Below are 20,116 nucleotides of genomic sequence, written 5' to 3' on the forward strand. Positions count from 1 at the left end.
TTTGCCATGCTGGGCATTTAACCTGGTATCTTATGAATACCAGCAAAATACTCTGCCATTGATTCCAGCAGTAGTCTCCTTATCCTCAAGAGCCCATGCTTTAGGGGTGAGGGGAGTAGTTCAGTTGGCGTATGCTTCCACGCAGGCATAAAGGTGTGAGTTCGATCCCCAAAGCAGCCTGGTGGCACACAGTTCAAAGCTCAGTGCTGGGGAGACAGAGCCATACAAACTATGTTATAGTCAGTTTAATTGGATCCAATGGGCTCTAAGAGGAAGCCTTTGCCTTTCTATAGAGAAATGTAGAGATTTTATGTTTACTGAGCTGCCAAACGAAGGTTTGTAGACTAATCCCTTGTGTGGTATTGTTAGTAAGCAGTAGATATGCCCAGAAGGTCAGATTAAGACATCACTTGAATGATCTGATAAACATTGTGAAGTAGTAGCGATCAGGTTTCTCTGTCTGAGGATCTTGGGAATCTCGTGGAGCCTGTTCCCTTAGCCAGTCTCAGGCTCACTGCCTTCTTTAATATATCAAGTTTTTCTCACTCTCTCGAGCTCTCTCGTTTCTCTCTCCTTTGAGATAAGGTCTTACTATGTAGTCATATCTGGCTTGGAACTCATTATGTAGACCAGGTTGTAGTCACAGGGATCCACTGGCTGTCTCCCAAGTGCTGGGGTTAAAGGTGAGAGCCACCATGTCTTGCCATTTGTCTGATTTCATATGGTGTATTTGAGAATGAATTAGAGAGAGTCTTGGCCTCTTAACTAATCCTGTTATGACAAGGTCTCCCTATAAATCAGTGAAAGAAGTATTTACTGATTGAGTTTACTTATTTCTGTGATTCAAAATATGGCCAACTGTTGGGCAGGGATGAGGGACATGGGTTGTTTTGTTTTGTTTTTTGAAACATAGTCTTACTTGTGTTACTTTTATTCTCCTGTTGTAATTGTCTCCAAGACTTACTGCCTTAGTCTGTTAACCTAGGCCTAGTCCTGGAAGCTTCTACCCTCCATACAATCTAATCTAGGTCTAGAATGTTTTCAGTCTCTGAGACTTACTACTGAATAAGCTCACCCTTCCTGGTTCTTTCTGATCTCTGGCTGGCTGGTTCAACTCAGCTATTCTGGCTCAAACTCCTCTCCAAGCGGACTGATTCAATCTGGCTTCTCTGGGCTTCTCCTGAATTGCTCTGCTTGGCCTCACACTAACTCTGGCGGTGTGTTATAACGTTCCGTCTTCACCTGTGTCTAGAGTGTGTCCTCTCTGCAGTCTCTCTCTGGAACTGCCCCGGTAAAACTGCATCCTTACTCGGCACTGCCCCTGAAGTAGCTTCCCTTTCCCTTCTCTTCTCATGAGAGTTGGGCATGGCCTGTTCTGTCAGATCTTTCTCTGACTTGTCACTTTGTCTACCACTCAGTTAGACATCACTTACAAACATGGGGCTTCTTTCTACAAATTAACTTTACCTTCATTGTTTGGGATTAAAGGTGGATACTAAGGGTGTGTCTGTATTCCAGCCAGAGGGATTAATAGTGTGTGCTAAGGCTGAACCACACCACAACTAGAAACAGATTTTTCTTGTAAACAACACAATATTGGGGTTCACAGTGTGATCAGATATCCTGCAATACTCACTATATAGCCCTGGCTGTCCTGGAACTCACTCTGTAAACCATTTTGGCCTCAAACTCAGAGATCCGCCTGCCTCTGCCTCCCAACCACTGGGGTTAAAGGTGTGCGTCACTACAACTGGCTTGGATGTGGTTTTTGTTTGTTTTTGTTTTTTTAATATAAAAATCTTAGCATATTACAAAATGATTGCAAAAATTACAGCTAAATCATTTACTCATTTGATATATTTGACTCATTATAAATAATAAGTATTCATTTGTTATTATCATAAAAAACTTGCTGAAGAGACTTGCCTAAAGTAAGCTGCTATCTTACACTGGACATAGTGTATATACTTTTAATGTCCTAGCACCCTCAGACTTGTAACCACATAGTTTTGAGGCTAGCCTAAACTACATAATGAGATCTTGTGTGAAAACCAAGGCTGGGGATGATAGAACATTTGACATGCATGCACAAGGCTCTGGCCTGACAGCACAAGATTGTTCAGAGCCTTGTCTGAAATCTCTTTCAGGAATATCCTTGGATTCTGAGCGCCTCAGATGATCAGACCATTCGGGTGTGGAACTGGCAGTCTAGAACCTGTGTCTGGTAAACCAAGAGGCAGAAGCCTCAAAAGAGGGTTTAATTCTCCCTATATTTTTATAGTCAGCTGCTTTTCAGGTCAGTCATCCTCCTTCCCTAGTGGGCCATGTCTGCTGTGATTGATTGCTGATCATATTTTGGGATCCTTTTCTGTACTATAATATCAATCTGGATTTTGTAATATCTTAACACGAAGTAGGCTTTTAGAATAGAACGTTTAGTTGCTTTTCAGTTCTAGTCTTATAAAACTTGAGTTCGGATCTGGACAGTGAGTCTTCATGTTTGAAATGGTCCTCTAGAATTCATTCAAGAGGTAGGGACTGTATAGAGCCACAGCCTTTAAAGGTACCCTGCTAAATTCTAAGTATATTTTCTATAAGATATTTTATAAGTATATTTTCTATAAGAATTACTAAGATTGCACTTATTTCTGAATTTTTTTTTCTTTTTTTTTGGTTTTGGCTTTTTTCGAGACAGGGTTTCTCTGTATAGCCCTGGCTGTCCTGGAACTTACTTTGTAGACCAGGCTGGCCTTGAACTCAGAAACCTGCCTGCCTCTGCCTCCCAAGCACTGGGATTAAAGGCATGCGCCACCATTGCCCGGCTTATTTTTGAATTTTTATACCTTTAATCTGAGAGAATTGTATAATCTCAGTTCCATGAAATTAATAATATTTGAATCTTAAACAGTTAGTGTCAGAAAGAGAATTACTGGAGGAGGTAAAGATGGCTTAGTGGAGAAAGTGCCATGCAAGCGTGGCACCCTGCGTTTGATCCATGCAAAGGTGGAAGGAGAGAACTGACTGCATGATACCCACAGCAGCTGCTCCCCTAATAAGAACATAATACTAAAAAAACACCTTTTGTTTTGTTTTATGTGTTAAGACAGGGTTTTTCTGTGTGGCCATAGCTGTCCTGGAGGTCTATCCATAGACCAGGCTGGCCTTGAACTCAGAGATCTTCCTGCTTCTGCCTCCTGAGTTCTGAGATCAAAGGCGTGTACCAGCACTGCCTGGACAAAAAAGAAATACATGTTTTGAAAAGAAACTACTAGCACAGGTGGCATTGCTTCTCACTAGTTCAGAGTTGTTAGGATGGCTTACCTTGTCTCCACAAGAAGTACAATTAGAGAAGCATTTATTGACTATAAAGAAGGGTATTTATTTAGCTTAGGAAGGCTATTGATTTCTGCCTTTAATTTAATATGTTTTTTTCTTTGCAGTGTGTTAACGGGGCACAACCATTATGTAATGTGTGCTCAGTTCCACCCCTCTGAAGACCTGGTGGTATCAGCTAGCCTGGACCAGACTGTCCGCGTTTGGGATATTTCTGGTGAGCTACCCAAGTTCAGGGGACAATCTAGTCATGTCTGGCGCAAAACTGCAATTGCTTAAAATAGCAAGTGTATTTGGCTTAGAACAACAAAAATTAGAATATTCCATTTCTATATAATATCACTTTTAGTTTTGAAGGTGTCAAATCTGCTTTGAAAGTTCTTCATGTTAGAGTATTTTCTATGAAAGTAGCTTACTCCAGGAAGCTAATTTCATTTAAATATCTTTTAACTTCTTTAGTTACCTCAGATTTTCATTAAAATATGTACATCTGAGTTATTTGGTTAAGAGCCATGCTTTCCATTCATATATTTTACAAAATTTATTCTGTTCACATATTTTACAAAAATAAAAAATAAAAATTGAGACTTTGCAGGTGAATGGGGTTCGTGAACCCTTTTGCATTATTTATAAATGGAAAAGTCTACCTATTAGATTATTTTCTATAGTAAGAAACATAGAGTGGGAAGGCGTTACAACTTCTTTTATCTAGAAAACTTTAAATAAGCTTTTTTTTTTTGATTATTATATGTAAGTATACTGTAGCTGTCTCCAGACACACCAGAAGAGGGCGTCAGATCTCAGTATGGATGGTTGTGAGCCACCATGTGGTTGCTGGGATTTGAACTCAGGACCTTTGGAAGAGCGTCAGTGCTCTTAACCGCTGAGCCATCTCTCCAGTCCCAGCTTTCTAAGACTTTATAGACCTTGGATAATTAGGCTAACTCTTCCTGTCATAGTTTACATGTAGTGATTTTGAGATATGAGTTGAAATTTGAGTGTCATACAGAGATCTAAAATGTTGCTCCATAGAGAATTTAAATAATGAGAAATAGCTGTGACGTGTGGAGGGTCTTTGTGCTGGGGTAGGACTGTGCTGAGACTCTGAATGCTGGCTTCTCTACCCAGTACATTATTTTTAAAAAAATCACTGAGTTATTTTTATTTGCCACTTCAGAAATTCTTAGAGATTGAGTTCTCTAGAATGTCACAGGTGATAAATCAGTGTTTCTTTCCAAAACAGGAAGACCCTTCTAGGCCCTTACCTGCTGCTTTGTGGAAATAAAGGAGTTAACTTTCACCATTGTACTGCTAAGGTGGTAACTACCCAACTTCCCTGTGACAGTGCTGGGCTACAGCAGTTTAGTATTTGTATTTTTATAAACCACTAGTGAACAGCAAGTAAAAAAAATTGAATTCCTGAATACAATATTTGGGATGTGATAATAGCAATTACAATTTATATATTATAGAAATAAACCAAGGGGATGGGCATGGTCTTGCATGCTATCATCTTAGCACTTGGGAGGTAGAAGCAGGAGAATCAGAAATTCAAAGTCATTCTTGACTACACAGTGAGTTCAAGGCAAGACTGGGCTACATGAGACCCCGACTTGAAGAACCAAAGAAAAGAATAAAACTGAACGACCCAAGGAGAGAGGAGGGCAGTTGGAGAGTGGAATGGAAGCACTGTGCCATGCAGTTTCCAAAAGCTCTGAGTCACAAGACAGCACTGTAAACAAGATCGTTTTGGAGATAGGGTGTTCATTCTCTAGGGCTTTGCCATTGCAGTTTTCCGTCAGACTGACTAGGCTATTTGAAGTACACCCAGATGTGACCAGCCATGCCAACAGGAGGAGCTTGGTACAGGCACCATGAGCTTGTGCCCTCTTCTCACTGCCAGTACTGGGGAGCTTAGCATTCACTCTGTCTATAACCTAGCTGTGGCTTTCCGTAGGGTTTCGCTGTGCACACATTCAAGACACCCTCTCTGTCTCCGGAGACACAGCCCTAATGAGGTTGGTTCCCAGCTCCTGCTGTCCCAGCTAATCAGGGACAGTTGTGTAGAGTAGTCTGAGTTCTGTGAGGAAGTTGCTAAAGGAAGGACCTTGAGTGACTTTTCTCAGTTTTCCCAGGGAATGATGTACAGCTAATTCCATGGGTTAATTTTATGCCTAAACTGTGTTTTTTAGGTATCAGGGGTTCATCCCCAGAACATTGGATTGAGAAGGCCCTTGTGCTGGGTAGTGGTGGGGCATGTCTTTAATCCTAGCACTTGGGAGGCAGAGGCAGGCGGATTTCTGAGTTCGAGACTAGCCTGGGCTACAGAGTAAGTTCCAGGACAGCCAGGGCTATACAGAGAAACCCTATCTCAAAAAAACAGCAAAAACAACGACAACAAAAAGAGAAGGCCCTTGTTCTGCTCCACTTTAAAGTTACTGTTTGTGCCACCTGCTGCCAGCACAGCATGTTCCTTGTGGTCTAGCTAGTGATTTGAGAAATAACATTTTTGAAAAATCTGTTATTTAAAGTAAGAAAGCAATTTGAGCAAGTAAGGTGCCCAGGTTCTCATTTGTGACCATGATGAGCCCAAGGCAAGAAGTACCCTTCGTCATCGTTTACAGGAAGAAAACATGTTTACATCAAAATTAAGGGTCTTAGATTAGAGGTGTGCGGGAAAGTATGACCTCAGTGGGGTTTGTGTTGCTCTTGAATGTGTGAATTGCATGGATTGCTATGTGGTATTGCAACTGCTATAAATTGCAGATGTTACAATGAGAATGTTGTGCTAACTTGCTACACTAATGTGAATGTTCTTTATTGTTTCTCTGCTGACTCTGTTGACTTTAAATCCTTTAACCAGAGTGGAAGGGAATGCTTTGGTATTGAAGTGGAAGTGCTTTGGGGCTAGACTTTTACACTTTATATTGTCCTTTGCTCAAAGTTAGCATACTTTTCAGGATTCCATTTGCTTTATTTCCGATAAGTGTGACACAGGAAGAGAAAACAGCTTTGTGGTCTCTTAGGGACTGACGTTAACATTTTCAAGACAGGAAAGTACATTTAAAATAAGGGGATGAATACTCACAAATTTCAGGGACTGGTGAAATCCTGATAATTTTGGCTCTCTCTTTTGAAAAGAACACTCTGAGCTAGAGGGAGGGTAACACCAAGAGAAAGTAGAGAGACCTCTTTAAGGCAGAGCAGTCCCATAACAGCTTCTCCCATGGATTTGGTCTCTGGAGCTCACTGTAACCTGAATATTCTGTTAGCCTGGCTAAAATCATCTGTTTAAAGGGGAGGAGTTTGAAAAACTAACTATGGAAGATGAGTTACTGTTTTAGCTTGTGCTTCCAAGTAAACTGTCAATTAAATTATTTTAATATGCCTACACCTTTGCATGTCAAGCCCATGTAATTCAGGCTCACTCTTTTAAATATCCACTAAAATATATTAATACGCTGCCAAATCCTTTCCTCATCCCTCTCTCTCTCTTGCTTCCCCTGGCCCCCACTGGGAGGCATACATAACTGGTCCATCCTGAGAGTGTGCCCTTCTCCCTCTGGATTTGGGTAGCTGCTGTAGAAATTTTCCATCTGTCGCTCAGTCCTAGTGAGTGCCTGTCGAAGGCTCAAACACTTTATCTCTCAGTATCTTTTCACTGCCTGTCACTGTTCATCTGTTTCGCCCTTCCCCTTTTCCTGGATCATTGCAGGCAAGTGCAACAAAGGCTTCAGTTCTGTCATACAGCTTTCCTTTTTAATGTGTTTGTTGAAGCTTATTGGAGGTGAAGTTCCTCACAGCTGTCTGGTTTTGTATCTTTTTGAACCTGTTTTATACACTTCACTCAAAAGAAAAAGCTGACAGACCCTATTAAAGAGACAAATGGAATAAGTGTAAGGCCTCCTTGTGATCATGTATTTATGAAGCTTAAGGAAAAAGCTTCCTTTTTTTAATCCGGTTTATATCTCTATGCCTGTGGCTAAGGCATCTCTTAAACTGGGCATAAATTAACCTTTTGCAGTGCTGGCATTAGGCACTACCCTAGCAGAAGTACAAAATAGTTTACAACGCTAGCAAGAAGGTCAGTCATTTGAACTTCTTTTCTTTCTGTACACACTTTTGTGTAAAGCTTCTAAGGATTTACTTTCAATGATATGTTTTATCTAGTCTTTGCTTTAAAATAATCTTTTTAAAAAGATTCAACAGATGTTAGGTAACCATCTTACCATTTTCTCTTCCAAATATTTTAAAAGGTAGGAAATTAGCCTTAATTTTGTTTTATGTAATTTGGTATAATTATATATGATTATTACCTATCTTTATGGGTTATTATTAGAATCAAATCTGATGACTGGTACTTGTACTATAACTTGGTTCTGGTTTTGACATAAATTAGTTAGCTTTTCCCTACCTCTTCCTGCTTTTTGGAATAGGACTTTTCTTTGTAGGCCAGGCTCAACTTAAGCAGTATTCCTGTTTCTGCCTCCTGTATGCAGAAATTGCATTTATGAGCCACCACACCTTAATTCAAGCAGTCAAGCTTTAAAAATGTGCAGATGGGTCATAAGCATGGATTGTCCACAGATAAGACACTTATCCTGGTGTCTTTGTTGTCCTAGCATTTAAAAATTATGGGCTAAGCCGGACAGTGGTGGCACACGCCTTTAATCCCAGCACTTGGGAGGCAGAGGCAGGGCAGGTGGATTTCTGAGTTCGAGGCCAGCCTGGTCTACAGAGTGAGTTCCAGGACAGCCAGGGCTACACAGAGAAACCCTGTCTCGGAAAAACCAAAAAAAAAAAAAAAAAAAAAAAAAAAAAAAAAAATGATGAGCTAATAATTCCTCCCAGTGAAAAGTAGCTTCTGCGGGCTTTACTGGTAAACACATGTTTCTATCTATAATCAGCCTTTTATGCACGAACATGAAGAATTCTGACAGTTTTAATTATTTGATGTCCTTTTCAGCGGGTAAGTAGGAAGTGTGAGGACCCTTTTCTAGTACCTTACTGCCATATCTTCTCATGGTATTTACAATAGTTCTTCCAAACTAGACAGCTCTTTTGTTCGTTATGTCTACTTCAGCAGTGCAGCTGGGACTTCCCTGTAAATTGTTTCCAGCTTGGAAAACACTGAAGTGTGATCTTTCCCAGGAACATTTCTTTAATTTTTTTATTATGAGGATTAGAGGCATTTAAGAGCACTGACCTCTCTTCTAGAGGACCTGGGTTCAATTTCTAACACCCTTTTGGCAGCTTACAACCACCTGTAACTCCAGGGGCTTTGTAGCTCTCTTCTGGGTTCTACAGGCACCAGGCATGCATTTGTTATACAGATGTGCATGCAGACAAACATCCATACACATCAAATAAAATACATTAAAAAATGTTAACGTAAAAATAAAATAAAAAAGTAAAATTTTAAGGTGATAGAAAAAGGTATAGATTTTATTAACCTGGATGTGGATATTGAATGATTACCATTTGAGGCCACATTTTGGGAAGATTAAAGAATGGAAAGTGTTATTAATCTAAAATAGACAGCTCTTGGAGGTGAGATTTAATGAACTTAATTGTGTCAGGATTTGGGTTGGCTTCCAATAAGGGATTGTCTAAGTGTTAGGGAAGGAGGTAACACTTAGTGAGGAATAAGGAATGCTTATGAGTGAGTTTCTTCCTTCCTTCTCGTTGTATTTTCACACTTCATTTTATCTTAGTCTTCTAGTGTACCTTTCTATGATTCTGCTACCGTGCTCTTACTGATAACACTATATTTGCATCTTTCATCCCACTCCTTAACCCTCTGAAGGCCTAAGGAAAAAAAACTTGTCTCCTGGTGCGGTGGAGTCCGATGTGAGAGGAATAACTGGGGTTGATCTGTTTGGAACTACAGATGCAGTGGTGAAGCATGTGCTAGAGGTATTTATCTCTGTCGCTGTTGGTGAGTATGTGCTACCCTCTAGGGACAATCTCAGTGTGCTCTTGATTTAATTTTCATCTCTAAATAAGTGTGTGATGTGTGTGGGCATGTGTGCTATAGCACCTGTGAGGAGTCCAAAGGGACAGATTTGTGCAGTCAGTTCTCTCCGTCGTTTTGAGGGTCCCAGGATTTGAACTGTGTGGTGGATAGCAAGCATTTTATCCACTGAGCCATCTCACTGGCCCACATTATTTTTCAGTTCTTTCAGCAAATATTTAAGTATCAGACACCATCTGAGATTTGAGAAATAGAATTGTAAGTAAGCCAACAAAGAACGGAAGATTACATGTCATCTCAGACATGTTATATCATCAGACAAGTTATATCATCTTGTAAATCCAGTAGGAAGAAAGCGGGATGTATGCTCCATTACTGTCATGAAGCAAAGCCATTCTTAGATCTTATAGAAGGTGGGATCCCAAAGAAAATAATGAGACGTACCAAGAACTGATTATATATAAGATATAAGAAACTTGGCAGGCGGATTTCTGAGTTCAAGGCCAGCCTGGTTTACAGAGTGAGTTTCAGGACAGCCAGGGCTATACAGAGAAACCCTGCCTCGAAAAAAAACAAAAACAAAAACAAAACAACAACAACAAAAGAAAAAAAGCCTAAGGAAAGAAACTAGGTTTTCTAAAATTAAAGTCTAAACTATAAAACTACTCACTGAAATGCTGTTTAATCTCACAGCAAAAAAATGAGATTTTAGAAAAATTACATAGTTCCCCAAAGTCCAGACATATGCAATGAATTCTGGGCTCCAACTTCAAAACTCAAAATGTTTTTACAAATACATAATACCCTTAAAACTTCTGAATCAAAACTGCCATGTCCATAATTCTATCAAAGAAATGAAGTGCAGTCATGTAAATAGAATAGAGACGTGGTGAAGTTACCACCCTAATTGTTTGGTCTTTAGACTCTTAAATCTTCCTATGAATTTAATTTTATTAGTTTATCTTTATGTAGAGGAGTACTTTGCTTGAATGTGTATCTGTGTACCATGTGAATGTCTGTCTGGTGCCTTCAGAGTACCAACAGTATAAGTTATAACTAGGTGCTTGGAACCAAACCTGGATTGATCATTTGTAAGAGCAGTCAGTACTCCTAATGGATGAGCCATCAAAGTAGCCCCTTGGTTTTGTTTTTTTGTGAACATGCCTAAACCTGAGAACCTTTAAAACATGGATTTTGTTAGCATACATTTTATTAGCTGTCAGAGCAATGATGTCATCACCTATACTAGATCCTGTGAAAAACCCCACCATGTAGTCATGGATACTAACAGTAAAGGCAAGTAAAATCTTAGTAGGATTTGAAAAATAGCTTGGAGCTGCAGATTTTCCAGTGTCATCTTAGGACTCTTTCAAGGGATTCCAGACCATAGTTTGAGAATTTAGGCATAAACTTATAAGTCTTTATACTTAAGATGTTATAATTACTTGTAGAAATAAAACATATATAGACAAGTAAAAAGTAAGGAAAAAAACCTAACTATAAACAAAGCTGAATTTCCTCGTGGAAATGTTTGCAACATCCCATGAGAATCTGAAGTAATATTGGACATGTTGACATGGTTATTCTAATGTTCAAAGCTTTACAGTAAGCCAAAAAAAACAAACAAATGTTTGTTACAAAAAAAAACAAAAAACCAAAATCAAATGAACTCTCTAGTGGCACAGTCCCTTAAATCTTTGTGCTTGAAGAGTATTTCAGAGGGCTGTGGAAATAGATCAGTGATAGAGTACTGGCTTAGCACCTGTAAGGCCCTGATTTTGATTGCCCATATCACAGAAAAAGAAACAGACAAATTTTGTTATAAACATCAGCATGATTATCTTTGAATTGTGTTTTTAAAGTTGTTTTAGAAGACCCACTCTCTTTTTAACTTTTTCTGTCTTTTTAACAGGGTCATGACCGTGGAGTAAACTGGGCTGCCTTCCACCCGACTATGCCCCTTATTGTATCTGGGGCAGATGACCGGCAAGTGAAGATATGGCGTATGAATGGTGAGTAAGGTGCTGCGATGTTGCCATATCCAAGAAAGTAACTGCTGGCCAGCAAGGGAAAGTAGCCAGGCTTTCTGGACTTTGACCTATTTTTCTGCCTTATGCCCTAGTTGATTATTTACTGCTATTCCTAAGTGTATGATCGTTGTCTCTTCCTCCCCTCCCAACCCCCAAGGGAGTATCTTGAGTTTAAGAGATAAGAGCATAGTCTAGAGTAAAAATTCCTGTGACAAATTGTGAGTAACTGCTTAATTTTAGACTATGTTCAGGACCATATTTATATTATTGTGACTCAAAACTTCAATGCTATAGAGTTTATATTTGTTCTCAGAGTCAGCAAGTAGTACATATACTATGTGGATAAAATAGAATAGAAGCATAGAGAATTATTTAATAAGATGTTAAAGTCAGTAGAAGTGCATAATAAAAGAACAGAGATGTACCAAAAAATAGGAATTTTGGAGCTGAGGTAGACTGGCTACTCAAGAGGCTGAGGTAGTACAATTCTTAGGAATTCAAAGCTAGCCTGAGCAACAGCAGAACCTTGTCTTGCTTCAAAAAAAAAAAAAAAAAAGAGGATTTGGAGGTTCAAATAAGTAAAAAATAATAATAAAATAAAGAGGAAGAAACTTACATGAAAAACATTGTCCAATTTGTAGAAAATTAATTTTAGTATTTTGCACTAGTACTTAGCACTTCACTAAAAGAGCATCACAGCTGTGCGTGATGGGATAGCCTTGCAGTGTCAGTGTGCATGGCTGAGGCAGGAGGATCACAAGTACAAGCCCATCCTGAGCCATATAGCAAAACCTTGTCTCAAAAAACTGGGGCTAGAGATGGCACAGAGGGCTGAGATGTTCCTGAGAGCATCTATGTCAGGCAGCTCACAGCTATCTGTTACTTCAGCTCTACAGGATCCAAGGGCTGCCTTCTGGCCTCCACAGATACTGTATACACCCAAATGCACAAACCCACATACACATATACACACACATAACTAAAAACACAAATCTTTTTTTTTTTTTTTTAGAGAGTAGATGTTGGATTTATAGATCCCAGAGTTATTTCCGAGCATTCTGTAACAATTGTGTAAAAACAATTCCTTTTGTTCTTCAGAATCAAAAGCATGGGAGGTTGACACCTGCCGGGGCCATTACAACAATGTGTCTTGTGCTGTCTTTCACCCTCGCCAAGAGTTGATCCTCAGTAATTCTGAGGACAAGAGTATTCGAGTCTGGGATATGTCTAAGCGGTAAGGGAATTATTTATGTCATGTGACCAAACTCAAGAGAAGGACCCTTGCTTTGTCCTTCTCTTTGCCTTTGTCATTAGACTAGAAACCAATCCCAGCAGCACGTCAGGTGCTATACCCAGGTGTAGCGTCAGCAGAAGGCTGTTGGCAGGAGGGTCAGCTCAGAGGCTTTTTCTGCTGCAGAGTGAGTTGAGGGCCAGCCTTGGTTACCTGAGACCCCGTCTCAAAAATTAAAAAAAAAAAGGTAGTGAGATGGCTCAGCAAGAGACAACTCCCAAAAAGTTGTCCTCTGTCTTCCACACATGTGTAGGTGCACGTGCACACCCACACACACACCCCTTATGCAATACTAATATCTGTAAAAGGAATGAAAAAATTAGAATATTTCTTTTTCTATTCAGTATGATGAAAAACCAAGTCCTGTGTTATGAAGTTTGAAGGGTGCATTGCTTAGTAGTAAAAGTGCTTGCGTATCATGCATGAGGCCCCAAGTATAACCCCACTACTGTAAGTAAATAAATGAGCAAAGAGCAACAACAAAAGCCCGTACAGACTAAAATACCAACAATATTTATTTGGTAGAAATCTCCATGTATTCTTTTTCTCCTCTAAATTTGAGTATGCGTTTTCTTCCCTTCATTGTTCAGCCAAAGAGGTAGAAATGTGAACTAAAAGTACAGGAGATGATGAGGGAGACACTGGCCGCCCCGGGCCTGGGTAGTGGGAAGCTTTCCCGCTGTGTTCCTTGTAGATGTTATCCTGACCCTTAGCTTAGTGTACACCATTTACTGTCCTCAATGCACTTTTAAAGTCATCTTCCAGGCTTGCTATTCATTTTTCATGTGTATGCTGTACTGAGGATTCTTAACTAACAGTGTTCTCCGTGTACCTTTTGGTTTTCTAGGACTGGGGTTCAAACCTTCCGTAGGGATCATGATCGCTTCTGGGTCCTAGCTGCCCATCCCAACCTTAACCTCTTTGCAGCGGGTAAGAACATTTCTTCTCCTCGCTCCTCGGGTTTAGTGGAAAGTTTGTAAGATTTTCAAGTGGTTCTTTGTTAGCCTTGTCTCTTATAAGTGGTAATAAGAAAACAAAGAGAAGCAGAATTTTCAGAGCCACCTAATGAAGTTTTTCTCATTTTTGTCTCTTATTTTTGGGAGATGGTGCTCTTTAGTGTTCTTCACTACAAAGATCTGTTTAACCTTAAGCTCATTCTCTTTGAGCTCATTCTGTTGGATGTGCTTTTAGGAGCTCATAGGAGACTAATATTGAACATTTAGAGTTCTCAGAATGAGAAAGTAGAAGCCAAGTCTAATTCAGTCATTTGTCAAATACATAATAAAATATCACTCCATACTCTGGATGCTGGTGTCAGAGCAATGCATAAATATTCCCTGTCTTAGTGGAGCTTTAAGGGAGATGGTCTGTAAACTGTAAGTAGAGAAAGTGATGTGTGTTTGAAGATGCCTTGAATAAAAGTTAAGCAAAGGGAGGATGACTACAGTGGAGGCCTATGGCCTTATAGTGCATATTCAGGAAAGTGAACCTGAGTAAGAAAAGGGAGACTGTGCTGTCACAGGCTGCTTTCCTGGTTTGTATGAGGTCCTGGCTTCAGGAAGGAGAAGAAAGGCCAGGGAGACGAGTGACAAAAAACTATTTGGAAAAGGTTCTAAAAACTGTGAGTTTAGGAATGTATTTAGCTATTGTATTCTGTTTTCTATAGCTGTAGCAAAATGCTTCACACTGTGTACTTTTAAAAAAGGGACTTGAGGGCCAGGCGGTGGTGGCGCACGCCTTTAATCCCAGCACTTGGGAGGCAGAGGCAGGCAGATTTCTGAGTTCGAGGCCAGCCTGATCTACAGAGTGAGTTCCAGGACAGCCAGGGCTATACAGAGAAACCCTGTCTCGAAAAACCAAAAAAAAAAAAGGGGGGGGGGGGACTTGAGCCGTGTGGTGGTGGCTGGTTGAGAACAACTTGGTGTATAGAGCAACTTCCAGGACAGCCAGGGCTACAGAAGAGAAACAACTGTCTTGAAAAACCAAAAGAGCGTGCGAGGTGGGGGGCTGGAGAGATGGCTCAGTGGTCAAGAGCACTTGCTGTTTTAGTGGATGACTAAAGCTCTGTTCCCAGCACCCACATGGTGTCTTACAGCTGCCTGTAACTCTAGTTTCAGGGGATCTAATGCCCTCTTTTGGCTTTTCCAGGCACCAAGCATTTACAGTGTGCACCAACGTGAATGTAGGCACTCACATGTGGATATAAAATAAAAATAAATAAATCTGAAAAGGGGGGTTATTTTATTCACCATTTTGGATGTTGAAAATCCAAGATGGAGCAGCCCCAACTGTTTGTCCTTTGGTAAGGGTTCCTTTGGCTCAGTCACAGTATGACACAGAGCATCATGAAAAGAGTGGTCAAGAGAAGAGAGATCACATGACCATGCAGCAATCCAGAGAGAATTCAGGATACTCTTTGTATACCAATATTCTCCCCAGGTTACTGACCTGTATCCTAAGTGGACATTAATCCCAGAGTGCTCCTCTAATGGCCTACTGACATTTCAGTAAGCCTCATCTCTTGAAGATTCTGCCACCTCAGTATCACACTCCAAGCTTCTCCACATGAACCCTGGGGCACAATCCATCTCCAAGCCATAGTACATGCCTCTTACTCTTTTGACATGTGAATATAATCATCCTTGTGTATCTATTTCTGGTAATCCTTTTTGCCTACAGCTGATTGTTTCCTCTGTTCTCTAGGCCATGATGGTGGGATGATTGTATTTAAGCTGGAACGTGAGCGTCCAGCCTATGCTGTTCATGGCAATATGCTGCATTATGTAAAGGACCGATTCCTCCGTCAGCTGGATTTCAACAGCTCCAAAGATGTAGCTGTGATGCAGTTGCGGAGGCAAGTCTGACTTATTTCTCCTTTCCCAACCCTCTCATCTGTTTTTAGAATGCCCTGTCCTCAAGCTCTTTAAACCAACCTTTTGGAACTCAGCTATCAGAAATGGACTCCCCATTGAATAAGCCTCTTCAATTTAAATCCCTTAATGATAGATTCAGAGGTGTCTGAGGGGAATGAGAGGTCTCCTCTTGGGACTGCTGGTGACCCTGTGGTGAAGATATTCTACCACAGATGCCTGCAAAATCTCTTGCAGATTACAGAAAGTTCTTGGTAGAGAGTAGCCCAATTTGGTAATATAACTTTTTGGCTTTGCCATATTTGCTTTGAGGAACCTTGTGGCAGAGACAGGTGATAGACCTAAATGACTACAGTACAGAATAATAAGAAAATAGTGAAGATTTTTAGAAGAGTTGCAGTTTATCGTAACTCTTCCTTTACAAAATACCGCAAGCCTAAACAGCAGAACCGTGTCTCTAGAGCTGTTAACTGAAGCTGCCGTAACCTCTGGGTGCCTGGAACCGTGTCTCTAGAGCTGTTAACTGAAGCTGCCGTAACCTCTGGGTGCCTGGCCAAAGGAGCTTTGGAATGCCAGCTGCAGCATTCTGAAACATTCATGGGAGCAAACGTTGGCATTCCGGGTTGATAACCACCCGCTAGCTTCACTACGACAGAAAGATGGGTTTATGTGAACAGTCCCAGGGATAGAAAACAGGCAGAGAAATCATATCATTGCTACTCTGTGGTGTCCACTGCAATTATATGTAGCAGTTTGTACTAAGCAGAACCATCACCACTCACCACCTCTGATGACGTGTAACTTCTGCTGTGCTTTGCTATTTGAACTACTAAGTAGTCAAGCTTTAATGGAAAGAGAAAAAATACAGTATCTGTATTTCCTAAGTATAGAAGTGATAAGCATACGTGTCCTGAGTTTGTAGATGTTGAAGGGATCAATTCTCTATTCTTACCCCTATTCTGTTTCCTCCTCTTTATGTAGTGGTTCTAAGTTTCCAGTGTTCAATATGTCATACAATCCAGCAGAAAACGCAGTGCTGCTGTGCACCGTAAGTAATTATGGAGTCTCTGTAGGTTCTCTTAGTTTTTGTTAGTATTTTACTGCCTTTACTGCCCTCTAATGGCCTCTTAAAATCTTTTTTCCCCAGTACTGAAAACTAAACATGTGGGCACCTGCTAAGCAAGTTGTCTCCTTTCCTGATAGGGCTATTACTGGACGTTCTAGAAGAGCTAGCACAGTAGACACTCAGAGGCTCAAACTAGATGGCTTCAGTTGTCGTAACCTCTGAAGGGCTGTGAGGTGATCAGAAGGATCGTTGGTACTTGTCTGGTGTGCAGAAGAATGCCTTTTCTGTCCTTCTGCTTAGGTGAACATAGGAGACCTGGGTTGAAAAACTGGTTCTTTTCAGTGAAGTTATCAGAGTTATCAGAGCTCTCCCTGTTTCCTGCTACACAGCTTGCAAAAAAATGAAGCAATGTCATTCTAACTTTAGTACCCAGGTGGCTGGATGAAAACTGTCTCCAAAATAACTTTGCATATGGAATCTCCTTTAGTGTCTAACACTACCATATTCTCATGACCATTTTCTTGAATGTCTTCTTAGATCTGTTTTGTTTTGTTTTCTTTTTTTTTTTTAATGTGACAAGTGTAATCAAATGAGACATCAGGTTCATCATCTTTTAATTTGTGGAATAGAGAGAAATCTTGGATTTTATTCAGATAATATTTGCATATTTAGAGGATAAAGAAAACAGAGCCATCAGTGCTTAGTTGTTTGGCTAAGAGCACTACAATTCTTACATAGGAAATCACTCAGACACCCTCTGAGTACAGGTAACACAAGTAGGAGAAATGTCTTTTCTGTGAGGAAAAACCAGTGTCTTCAGTGCCCCTCACTAACCCTGTTTCCCCGTTTCCCCTCCAGAGAGCAAGCAACCTAGAGAATAGCACCTATGATCTGTACACCATCCCCAAGGATGCAGACTCCCAGAATCCTGATGGTAGGTGCCGTTTCTTTCCTCCTCAGTGCTCCCAGCTTTCCTCATGGTAGCATCACTTTTTTCAAGTTTTGCACATCCCATCCCTAGGCCATGGCTACATCACTCTTGTCTGTTGGCAGGTGCTACTGACAGTTGTACCAGAGGCAATTGTGATGTGAAATATTCATGCTCTGCCTCCATTTTATTACCCCAGCTAGATATATATATTTTATAATTTGGTTATTAGAAACTCTCCATTTTCCCTTTCGGCACAGCATGTTACCCTAGATTATTGTCAGCTGATAGGACTTTCACCCTGGTAGTTTCATTTATTTAAAAATGTGGCTCCAGTCTTGCAATGTCTCATCCTGGGAGTGGGGATTTATACTCTCCTATCTATATCCAGATCCGGTTTGCTTCCCTTTGCTTGTCAAAAAGATGAGGCTGCTCACAGCCCCATGACCCACCTGGGATCCCAGGATCCAGCTGAGACCCCTGCCTGCCTCTTTCATCACCACCATCCCTTGTTGACGTCCTTACTATTAGAACTTGCTGACAGAACATTCTGTGGATGGATTGGAATCTCATTTATGTTCTTTTCAATGCAGTTCTAGTGGGTTTGCAGGCCTTACCCAGTTGGAAGTTTATTCCACAGGCCCTCCCTTTTACTAGTACATTTTGATACTGTATACCCTCCTAAGTTCTGTGAAATATTTTGCTAGTTCTGTTCCTTTTGTGAGTGCCAGCAGATCATTATTATTGTGATACTCTTTAGATTATTTTAGTTTTTTGGAGAGGATATGTATGTGTATAAGACAAGATCTCACTGTATAACCAGTTTAGCCTAGAATTCATGGTTCCCCTTGGTAATGGAGTTACACAATATGCCAACTCATTTCGGCCTTTTAAGTGCACTTGGAGTGAGATGTGGAGAGAAGCAGGAAACTTGTGTATATTAGGGATCCATAAAGCAAAGTCCCTCACAAAGTAGTCAGTTAAGCCTTCCTGATTTGATGCCACCTAGTCCAGCTTGGGTTTTGTTGTTGTTTTTCCTATCTGTTAACAATTACTAGACCTTCTGTTCTCCATCCTTTGGGAGGGATAATAATTATAAAGGTGTGGTCTAGTGATGGACTCCAGAGAGGAGAAAGCAGATGCTTGAGTAGTATGGGTTGTGGTAAAGTTTTTGTTTTGTAAATTATTTGGCACTCCAGGTACCAAAGAAGTACAAAACTAGGCTGGCCAGCATGTTCTATTCTGTTATCCACTGCTAAAACAGACAAGACTGTTTCAATATATATACTTTTTAAGTTTCTCAGAGAGTAGAGTATCCATTTCAAAATTCTAATCAGTTGCAAACTGAGGAACATTTTATAGCTCTCCTCGGGGCAATAACAGTGAATTGACATTCACAGAGCAACAGCTTGATGCTGTGTTGCCCAGCACTGAGCCTGTCAAGATTTAGCTGGAAGTGCTGTGTTCCACCCTGCCTGAGCAGGAGGCCTATATTAGCATGTTAAAAGCAGCAGAGCAGCTGCGACCTGGGGTTGGGTTCTGTCACTTCTCCAGCAGTGTAGATAGGAGGTCTTAGACTTTGACAGGCTGCTTGCTGTGCCTCAGCTTGGCTAGGAAGCCTCTGCTCGTTAGCTTGATGGAGTATGCTGTCTCCCAAGATGGGCAGCATTTCTGCCAGTATGTGGTGCTGGCTGAAATGCAGCCACTTGGCCTAGAGATAAGAAGCTTGGCAGGGGTGGGGGCTGGAGTTTGGAGGGAACGGATGGGGAAAAGTCACTGACAATAGCCTGAGGTTATGGCTGAATTAGTTAGGAAGCAGCTGAACTGGCAAAGCCAAAATGGCAGCTCCATGGCACCTGACTCTGTCACCTGCTAGTGGCTCACCACATGCTCCCACACTTTGGTTTTGTTCTCCTCAGCTCCTGAAGGGAAACGATCCTCCGGCCTGACAGCAGTTTGGGTTGCTCGGAATCGGTTTGCTGTCCTAGATCGCATGCATTCAGTAAGTGGAAACCAATTTATAGAGTACAATAATGGTAGCCCATACTGTAAAGATCAGTTTCTCCTTAGTCTCCCTCCAGCCCTAGTCATAGACTAATCCTTTGGGGAGGGAGTTGATTTGATTGGGTTAGTGATACTAGGCCTCTGGCTTCTGAACCTGGAAGAGCTAAAACTATCAGATTTTAAGTATATGGATTAGATGAGAGGGATATTTTCCTCCTTGTTCACCCTCCTAATTGGTACTTAGAATGTAATAGATTTAGAGAGCCAGAAGGTGATACACACCTTTAATCCCAGTACCTTCGAGGAGAAATGCATACATATGTACATAGAGACAGACAGACATACAGACATACATACATTAATAAAATGTAGTAGGCTCAATGCAAGATAAGAAAAGCAAGGGTCTTCCAGTAAAATACTCAATGAAACTTTAGACCTTGGCTATTTTCTTTCTAGTTGGTTGAGAAACTTAAATTTAGGTGAATATCTTTTGTTTGATTTTTGTTTGCTTATTTTTTAAGAATAGGGGATTGAGCTGGGTGTGGTGGCGTACGCCTTTAATCCCAGCATTTGGGAGGCAGAGGCAGGCAGATTTCTGAATTTGAGGCCAGCCTGGTCTA

The 20,116-nt window shown here is 40.8% G+C and overlaps 1 protein-coding gene across 1 annotated transcript in view; it reads left to right on the plus strand.

Annotated features, from left to right (window-relative positions):
- The window catches only part of Copa (COPI coat complex subunit alpha), a 44,921-nt gene that overhangs the window by 10,338 nt on the left and 14,467 nt on the right, over nucleotides 1–20,116 (plus strand). Inside the window, exons 5-14 of the mRNA XM_031389878.1 lie at nucleotides 2,148–2,224; nucleotides 3,441–3,550; nucleotides 9,140–9,249; nucleotides 11,220–11,319; nucleotides 12,436–12,571; nucleotides 13,476–13,558; nucleotides 15,332–15,482; nucleotides 16,480–16,546; nucleotides 17,423–17,498; nucleotides 19,412–19,494. Coding sequence (XP_031245738.1) covers nucleotides 2,148–2,224; nucleotides 3,441–3,550; nucleotides 9,140–9,249; nucleotides 11,220–11,319; nucleotides 12,436–12,571; nucleotides 13,476–13,558; nucleotides 15,332–15,482; nucleotides 16,480–16,546; nucleotides 17,423–17,498; nucleotides 19,412–19,494 — 993 coding nt within the window. The remainder of the gene's footprint in view (nucleotides 1–2,147; nucleotides 2,225–3,440; nucleotides 3,551–9,139; nucleotides 9,250–11,219; nucleotides 11,320–12,435; nucleotides 12,572–13,475; nucleotides 13,559–15,331; nucleotides 15,483–16,479; nucleotides 16,547–17,422; nucleotides 17,499–19,411; nucleotides 19,495–20,116) is intronic.

Source organism: Mastomys coucha, unplaced genomic scaffold (assembly GCF_008632895.1).
Source record: "Mastomys coucha isolate ucsf_1 unplaced genomic scaffold, UCSF_Mcou_1 pScaffold1, whole genome shotgun sequence".
NCBI classification, from domain to species: domain Eukaryota; kingdom Metazoa; phylum Chordata; class Mammalia; order Rodentia; family Muridae; genus Mastomys; species Mastomys coucha.